The following is an 8,931-nucleotide window of genomic DNA, read 5'->3' on the forward strand; positions in this document are numbered from 1 at the left end:
GCAGTGGTAATCGGTTTAGTCCAGCACGCAGTGGTAATCGGTTTAGTCCAGTACGCAGTGGTAATCGGTTTAGTCCAGGAAGGGCCGATGGGACGTTCAAGCTTTGGGCATCGTTAGGATTAAAAAGTATCCGTGACCTTTACCCATCAAATTCAGACACGTTTGTCTTTTGAAGAGTTACAATCCAAGTTCAGGCTCGATTTAAAAAAAACAACAACATTATTTTAAATTTCTTCAACTGAGAAGTTTTATCAAAGCGAGTCGCAGAAATCAGAACAAGCTGCTTGAAAAATTAATGTATAGGAACAAATCAAGACAGGGGATTATTTCAGACTTTTCCAATGTGCTGATGTGTAACTCAGCAGAGAACTCAAGTAAAGCATTGATAGGTCCACTCCACATTCCAGTTCATCAACCATCAGGGAAGAGGACTGGGGAAGGGCCTGCACAGAAATCCATAGTGTCCATAAATAACCGTCTTGGAGTACTACAGGTTAAATGGCTAATGCTCTTGCACCTGTGCATTTAAATATATAAATATTTGAGTAAGGTGTAACTCTAAAGTTAAAGTTGAACTTCTCCATCACCTGCATCCCAGGTTCAAGTCATGTCAAACCAGACGCTCTCTTGCCAGTTCTCTTCTGCCCAGGACCCTGACACCCCTGGGGGGGGGGTCTACTTGTATCAGCTGAAGCTGTCAACTTTGACCTCTCTAAGGGATTTCAAACAGTTTGATGCAAAAATCAATGCATGCATCTTCCTGCTTTTAGTATTTTACCTGGTTTCATAATGTAGCTTGATTTTATTTTGTTTTACATCACTATTTTTATTTCCTTTTTTATTTTATATGCATTTAAGGGTTTACTGTTGTGTGTACCTTTTTTATCTGTGGTTTTGTCTAAAACATGTCTTTCTTGAAAAACGTCCTCATGACTCAATGAGCCTAACCTGTACCAAGGTTGACTGAATCGTGCAAGGTGGGAGTCGTGTCTTGGGCCATAGACGGGAACATCCAGGAGGCCCCAAAGACTGAACCAGATCCTGGCATGGGGCCTCCTGGAAAGACATTTGTGCCTTCACTGTGGTTGGTAAAGTGATACGGGGAATTGAGTAGAGGAGCCACACGATGAAGATCTGGAGAGAGTTGTGGAAGCAAGAGGAGAGGTGACTATCTGTGAGCAGCAGGATGGTTTCACGTTGAGATGGAGCACCACAGATCTATCTTTGATTTGAGGATGATGATGAAGAACAGATAGGGTAAGAAATAACTCCTTTGTGTCTTTGAGGATTTAGAAAAAGCATCTGACAGGGTGCTGAGGGAGGAGGTGTGATGTTGCATGAGGAAATGACTCAAACTGTAAAACTGATGTGCAGTTTTATAATGTTGTCAGGTCATCTGGACAGTTTTGTTTGTTTGTTTGTTTGTTTGCTGAGAGACGTTCCGCCCTTCATCTGAAGGACTTAATCAATGAGCATGAACTTCAATGTCTTGAACCACTTTGGCTGTGTTGCCTGGGGGGAGTCGACGGGGGAGAGGACGGCCCCCAGAAACCATCCCATCACCAGCAAACTGGTTGGTCCACTGTGGGAGTGTACTGCTTAGTGGGGAAAACAGTTTGTTTGTGACTCCTGACTGATGAAGTCCTTTGGATGAAGAGCGAAATGTGTCTCAACCAAAAAAAAAAAAAGGTCCAGATGACCTGACTGAATGTTGGATTTTTTTACCTGGATTATTGAGCGTGAACTTTGATGATTTGTAATTTAGTTCCATCCATCCATCCATTTTCTTCCGCTTATCCGGGGTCGGGTCGCGGGGGTAGCAGCCTAAGTAGGGAGGCCCAGACTTCCCTCTCCCCAGCCACTTGGGCCAGCTCTTCCGGGGGAATCCCGAGGCATTCCCAGGCCAGCCGAGAAACAAAGTCCCTCCAGCATGTCCTGGGTCTTCCTCTGGGCCTCCTTCCGGTGGGACGTGTCTGGAACACCTCACCAGGGAGGCGTCCAGAAGGCATCCTAAACAGATCCCAAGCCACCTCAACTGGCTCCTCTCGACGTGGAGAAGCAGCGGCTCTACTCTGAGTCCCTCCCGGATGATCGAGCTTCTCACCCTATCTCTAAGGGAGAGCCCAGACACCCTGCGGAGAAAACTCATTTTGGCCGCTTGTATCCGAGATCTCATTCTTTCGGTCACAACCCAAAGCTCGTGACCATAGATGAGGGTAGGAACGCAGATCGATCGGTAAATTGAGAGCTTTGCCTTTTGACTCAGCTTTCTCTTAACCACGACAGACATGTACAGCGCCCACTTCACTGCAGACGCTGCACCTATCCGCCTATCGATCTCACGCTCCATTTTTCCCTCATTCGTGAACAAGACCCCAAGATACTTGAACTCCTCCACTTGGGGTAGGACCTCCTCCCTGACCCGGAGAGGGCACTCTACTCTTTTCCGGCTCAAGACCATGGCCTCGGATTTGGAGGAACTGATCCTCATCCCAGCCGCGTAGCATTCGGCTGCGAACCGCTCCAGCGAAAGCTGTAGATCATGATCTGATGAAGCCAATAAGACCACATCATCTGCAAAAAGCAGAGAAGCAATCCTAAGGCCACCAAAACGGATCCCCTCAACACCATGGCTGCGCCTAAAAATTCTGTCCATAAAAATTATGAACAGAATCGGTGACAAAGGGCAACCTTGGCGGAGTCCAACTCTCACCGGGAACAAGCCCGACTTACTGCCGGCGATGCGGACCAGGCTCTGACACCAGTCATACAGGGACCTAACAGCCCGTATCAAAGGGCCCGGTACCCCATACTCCCAGAGTACCCCCCACAGGGTTCCCCGAGGGACGCGGTCGAACGCCTTCTCTAAGTCCACAAAGCACATGTAGACCGGTTGGGCAAACTCCCACGCACCCTCCAGGACCCTGCTGAGAGTGTAGAGCTGGTCCAGTGTTCCACGGCCAGGACGAAAACCACACTGCTCCTCCTGAATCCGAGGTTCGACTATCCGACGGACCCTCCTCTCCAGAACCCCCGAGTAGACCTTACCGGGGAGGCTTAAGAGCGTGATTCCCCTGTAGTTGAAACACAGTCTACGGTCCCCCTTTTTGAATAGGGGGACCACCACCCCGGTCTGCCAATCCAGGGGCACTTCCCCCGATGTCCACGCAATATTGCAGAGTTGCGTAAGCCAACACAACCCTACAACATCCAGAGCCTTAAGGAACTCCGGGCGAATCTCATCCACCCCTGGGGCCCTGCCACCGAGGAGCCTTTTAACCACCTCGGTGACCTCAGCACCAGAGATTGGAGGGTCCCACCCAGAGTCCCCAGGCTTTGCTTCCTCAGTAGAAGACGTGCCGGTGGGATTGAGGAGGTCTTCAAAGTATTCCGCCCACCGACCCACAACATCCCGAGTTGAGGTCAGCAGCACACCACTCCCACTATAAACAGTGTTGGTGGTGTACCGCTTTCCCCCCCTGAGACGCCGGACGGTGGACCAGAATCGCCTCGAAGCTGTGCGGAAGTCATTCTCCATGGCCTCTCCGAACTCCTCCCATGCCCGAGTTTTTGCCTCAGCGACCACCCGAGCCGCATGTCGCTTGGACTGCCGGTACCCATCAGCTGCTTCCGGGGTCCCACAGGCCAAAAAGGCCTGATAGGACTCCTTCTTCAGCCTGACAGCATCCCTCACCGACGGTGTCCACCATCGGGTTCGAGGGTTGCCGCCGCGACAGGCACGACAACCTTGCGGCCGCAGCTCTGGTAAGCCGCCTCGACAATAGAGGCACGAAACATGGTCCACTCTGACTCAATGTCCCCCACCTCCCTCGGAACATGTTCGAAGTTCTCCCAGAGGTGGGAGTTAAAACTCCGTCTCACAGGAGACTCTGCCAGACGTTCCCAGCAAACCCTCACAATACGTTTGGGTCTGCCAGGTCTGACCGGCATCCTCCCCCACCATCGGAGCCAACTCACCACCAGGTAGTGATCAGTGGACAGCTCCGCCCCTCTCTTCACCCGAGTGTCCAAGACATGCGGCCGCAGATCAGATGAGACGATGACAAAGTCGATCATCGAACTGCGGCCTAGGGTGTCCTGGTGCCAAGAGCACATATGGACACCCTTATGCTTGAACATGGTGTTCGTTATAGACAATCCATGACGAGCACAGAAGTCCAACAACAGAACACCACTCAGGTTCAGATCAGGGGGGCCGTTCCTCCCAACCACACCCCTCCAGGTCTCACTGTCATTGCCCACATGAGCATTGAAGTCCCCCAGCAGAACAAGGGAGTCCCCAGGAGATGCACTTTCCAGTACCCCCTCCAAGGACTCCAGAAAGGGTGGATAATCTGAACTGCCGTTTGGTGCATAAGCACAAACGACAGTCAGAACCCGTCCCCCCACACGTAGGCGGAGGGAGGCCACCCTCTCATTTACCGGGGCGAACCCCAAAACACAGGCACCAAGTTGGGGGGCAATAAGTATGCCCACTCCTGCTCGGCGCCTCTCACCAGGGGCAACTCCAGAGTGGAAGAGTATCCAGCCCCTCTCAAGGAAACTGGTTCCAGAGCCCGAGCCATGCGTAGAGGTGAGTCCGACTATTTCTAGCCGGAACCTCTCAACCTCACACACCAGCTCAGGCTCCTTCCCCACCAGTGAGTTGACATTCCACGTCCCAATAGCCAGCTTCTGTTGCCAAGGATCAGACCGCCAGGGTCCCCGCCCTTGGTCACCACCCATCCCACATTGCACCCAACCCCTTTGGCCCCTCCCACAGGTGGTGAGCCCATGGGAAGGGGGACCCACGTCTCCTCTTCAGGCTGTGCCTGGCCGAGCTCCATGGGTAAAAGCCCGGCCACCAGGCGCTCGCCTGCGTGCCCCACCTCCAGGCCTGGCTCCAGAGTGGGGCCCCGGTGACCCACGTCCGGGCAAGGGAACATTAGGTCCGTTTATCTTTCTCATCAAAGGGGGTTTTTGGGCTGCACTTTGTCTGGTCCCTCACCTAGGACCTGTCTGCCATGGGTGACCCTATTAGGGGTGTAAAGCCCCTGACAGCATAGCTCCTAGGGTCATTGGGACACTCAAACCCCTCCACCACGATAAGGTGGCAGCCCATGGAGGGGTTGTAATTTAGTTGTGCTGTTAAATTTTATTGTGTGTTTAATTAAATTGCCCCTGACTGAACTTTTAGGGGTGGAGTTTTTTTAAGGGTAGGAGAAGAAATGTTTACTTGAAGGAGCAGCTCTGATGTGATATTGTGCTTGTTGTGTTTAAAATGAGTGTTTATGCAATTTTCACATTATATGTTCAATATAGACTTTATTTGTTCAAGGCAGTCAAGCAAACAGTTACCAGAATGCACCCTGTCAAAATAAGAGTCCTGGATCCTGTTCTGGCAGGATCCAGCTCAGATCAAGTCCTGACTGCAACATTGTCTGCATGATGTAACCCTTTTCATAGTTGACTGGTCAGGACTGTTCAGCCCTAGACTCATGACAAGTGCATGTCTATCTTCTCACCTGTTTGTTGGCCTTGAGGACCAGTCGAAGGGTCAATATTTGCTCCCTCTTGGAGCTGAGTAAGGACTTGAGCTTAAGGATCTCTTCCATGCAGCTCTCCTTATCTTTTTCCAGAAGAGGGGCCAGTTCCCTGGCTGCAGCTCTCTGTCTGGAGAGCTGGAAGGACCGGTCTACAGCACGCTGGAGGTGCTTTACCTAAAACGCATGAGAGCAACGAGTTAGGAGGTTGATACCAACAAAAGGAAGACAGAAGATCAACATCCTGATGCTGCTCAATAATCTAGGTAGAAAAAAAAATAAAAAACTTAGTCTGGTCCTCTGGACAGGTCCAAAAAACAAAACAAAAAATGTTGTAGAAATGTTTCGTCTCTCATCCAAGAGACTTCTTCAGTCTTAGGTGCTGTATTCAGCTCAGTCTCTTAAATAGCACCGTCTCAGAGTGGATCAACCAGTTTGCTGCTGACAACCAGAACCAGCTGCTCACATGGTCAAGAAGGACCATCAGCCTAACAATGGATCATTAGCACCTGATGGCTGTTTACTGTTCACAGAGGGCTGAGTGATACTAGCAATCACAGCATTGTAAGAGGGGGACAGTTGAACCTGGAGGCTCCGCCCCTGTTTAATGATGGACGGTTTCTTTTCACAAAGATGGCCTCCTTTACTCCTCTCTCAAACCATCGTTCCTCTCTGTCCAGGATGTGAGCCAGGCTGATGGTCCTTCTTGATCATGTGATCAGCTGGTTCTGGTTGTCAGCAGCAAACTGGTTGATCCACTCTGAGAAGGTGCTATTTAAGAGACTGAGCTGAATACAGCACCTCAGACTGAGGAAGTCCTCAGGATGAGAGACGAAATGTTTCCACAGTTTTGTTTTTTGAACTCGTCCAGAGGACCTGACTTAACTTTTTTAGATCGTTGTTTATTTCCAGAAAGTTAATGTTTTAACAAAAACACATTTCCTCAAAGGGAACGATAAAGAATTTTGATATATATTTTATCGTTACCTACTAATCTTCATCATCAGAAGGAGGAAGACATTTAATATAAACACTGTTTTTGAACAACGTATACAAGAAATTATGAAATTAAGAACATGGAGATGAAACTATAAAACGGCTGAAAGGAAATAAAATAAAAGTAGTTATAAAATCCATAAAGAAGGTGCAGGTTGTTTAGGAGCGCACACCAGACCCCGTCCCAGCATGGCTGATGGAATCTACCTGGTCTCTAATGATGGCACTGAGGTTGTAGATGTTCATGGGTTCCTTGCGCAGCTCACCCAGAGGCTCCAGAGCCGGTGATGACGAAGATGACGAAGATGACGAGGCACTGATACTGGGTGAACAGGTGGGGGGGGTGCAGGTGGGGGCACTCTGCTCACATACTGCCTGAAGGCCATCCCTGTCCACCTCCTCATTTTTCCTGCCCATCAGAGGCAGAGCTTCTTTGTAAGGAGGTGCAGAGGAGCTCCGTGCCTCCCCGGGAGAGGAGGTCGTGGACGTGACCGCAGCCATCCGTCTGGACAAGCGTGGTGTGAGAAGAACTCTGCTGTTGTCTGAGGACATGGCTCTGAGCGTGGCGCTGAGGCCCTTCAGTCCTCTGCCTTGTCTAGAAGATGCACAAGAGGGTTCTTTAAGATGGAGACATTGTCCAGGACGTTCTTTCTGTTCCTGTGGTCAAGTGCAGAATCTAATGACGTTATTGAACTCGAGGGAAATGTTTCAGTTTGCATGTGTTTCAGCACTCATCAAAAAGTTTAGCATCCAGTAACTTGAGGCTTAAAGTTAGTTGTTGGATGACTCGGGGTTTGGAGAAGAGTCATGAGACAAACCAGTCTCCAAAGTAACCACACAAGTTTTACAAGTGCATGTACAGTTTGTTTAAATGCACACATTTTAATTTGCACATGTAGGAATACTTTGCACAAATTGTCAAACACGTGCACAAATCACCTGCTGCAGACCAATCTGTGCACTGAGCGCACGGATCAGCTGCCTGTGCATGTGACAGAGACTTTCTCGCAGATTCATTGAAGGCTGGTAAAAGTTTGTAACTTCTGGGCCTCACCAGACCAGAGACGTGCAGTCAGGAGAGGCAGTGTCTCACCTGTCCTCAACTAAAATACTGACAGTGATGAGAGAAAATACATTTGACCACCGGACTGTTCTGTAAAAGAGTTTGATCAAACTGTTTTCTCAATTATTTCAACACTTCAATGGTCAAAATCGCAGAATTTACTCAAAGTCTGGTCAAACAATGCAGGTGAGACAGTGTAGTGCTCTGGTTCACCTCTGGGGGCGCTGTGTCTCATACAATATATGAAGTAGGTGGTTGGTGCCCATTGCTGTCTCCCTTTATATCACCAATACACATGTTTGATTACACATGTGCTGCACATGCTGATGTTCTAGTCTAATATATTGAACTAATGTGTGAGACAAGTGTCTTCTTTAATCGGTCATAGTGCATGTGGTCATAGTGCACGCGGTCATAGTGCACGCGGTCATAGTGCACGCGGTCATAGTGCACGCGGTCATAGTGCACGAGGTCATAGTGCACGTGGTCATAGTGCACGCGGTCATAGTGCACGCGGTCATAGTGCACGCGGTCATAGTGCACGCGGTCATAGTGCACGAGGTCATAGTGCACGTGGTCATAGTGGACGCGGTCATAGTGCACGCGGTCATAGTGCACGCGGTCATAGTGCACGCGGTCATAATGCACACGGTCATAGTGCACGCGGTCATAATGCATGCGTCATAGTGCACGTGGTCATAGTGCACGTGGTCATAGTGCACGTGGTCATAGTGCACGCGGTCATAGTGCACGCGGTCATAGTGCATGCGTCATAGTGCACGTGGTCATAGTGCACGTGGTCATAGTGTACGCGGTCATAATGCACGCGGTCATAGTGCACGTGGTCATAGTGCATGCGTCATAGTGCACGTGGTCATAGTGCACGTGGTCATAGTGTACGCGGTCATAATGCACGCGGTCATAGTGCACGCGGTCATAATGCACGCGGTCATAGTGCACGCGGTCATAATGCACGTGGTCATAGTGCACGCGGTCATAGTGCACGCGGTCATAGTGCACGTGGTCATAGTGCACGTGGTCATAGTGCACGCGGTCATAATGCACGTGGTCATAATGCACGGTGACAAACACGAGGTGAGGCAGAAAGTACCGTGGCGTGTCGATAGGGGGCAGTGCTGCCCCACAGGGACAATGAAACGTTGCTGAGCGTTCTTCTGTTACAGAGGGGGCGGGGTGGAAAATAAAATCTCAAAACTAAAGGATTTTTCTAAACTCATAGTCTTTCCCAACTTACTCATTTTAAAACAAAGGTAAGATAGTTTATATATATATATATATATATATATATATATATATATATATATATAT

At 49.5% G+C, this 8,931-nt stretch overlaps 2 protein-coding genes across 2 annotated transcripts in view; one reads left to right on the forward strand and one right to left on the reverse strand.

Annotated features, from left to right (window-relative positions):
- The window catches only part of LOC119428419 (LARGE xylosyl- and glucuronyltransferase 1), a gene marked incomplete at its 3' end in the record, with an annotated part of 106,286 nt that overhangs the window by 77,660 nt on the left and 19,695 nt on the right, over positions 1-8,931 (forward strand).
- LOC119428232 (protein bicaudal D homolog 1) overlaps positions 1-8,931 on the reverse strand; it is a 32,016-nt gene that overhangs the window by 11,698 nt on the left and 11,387 nt on the right. Inside the window, exons 8-9 of the mRNA XM_037695882.1 lie at positions 6,747-7,134; positions 5,526-5,720 (exon numbers count right to left, since the gene is read on the reverse strand). Of these exons, the coding sequence (XP_037551810.1) occupies positions 5,526-5,720; positions 6,747-7,134 (583 nt within the window). The remainder of the gene's footprint in view (positions 1-5,525; positions 5,721-6,746; positions 7,135-8,931) is intronic.

This window comes from Nematolebias whitei, chromosome 22 (genome assembly GCF_014905685.2).
Source record: "Nematolebias whitei isolate Nwh7 chromosome 22, NemWhi1, whole genome shotgun sequence".
NCBI classification, from domain to species: Eukaryota; Metazoa; Chordata; class Actinopteri; order Cyprinodontiformes; family Rivulidae; genus Nematolebias; species Nematolebias whitei.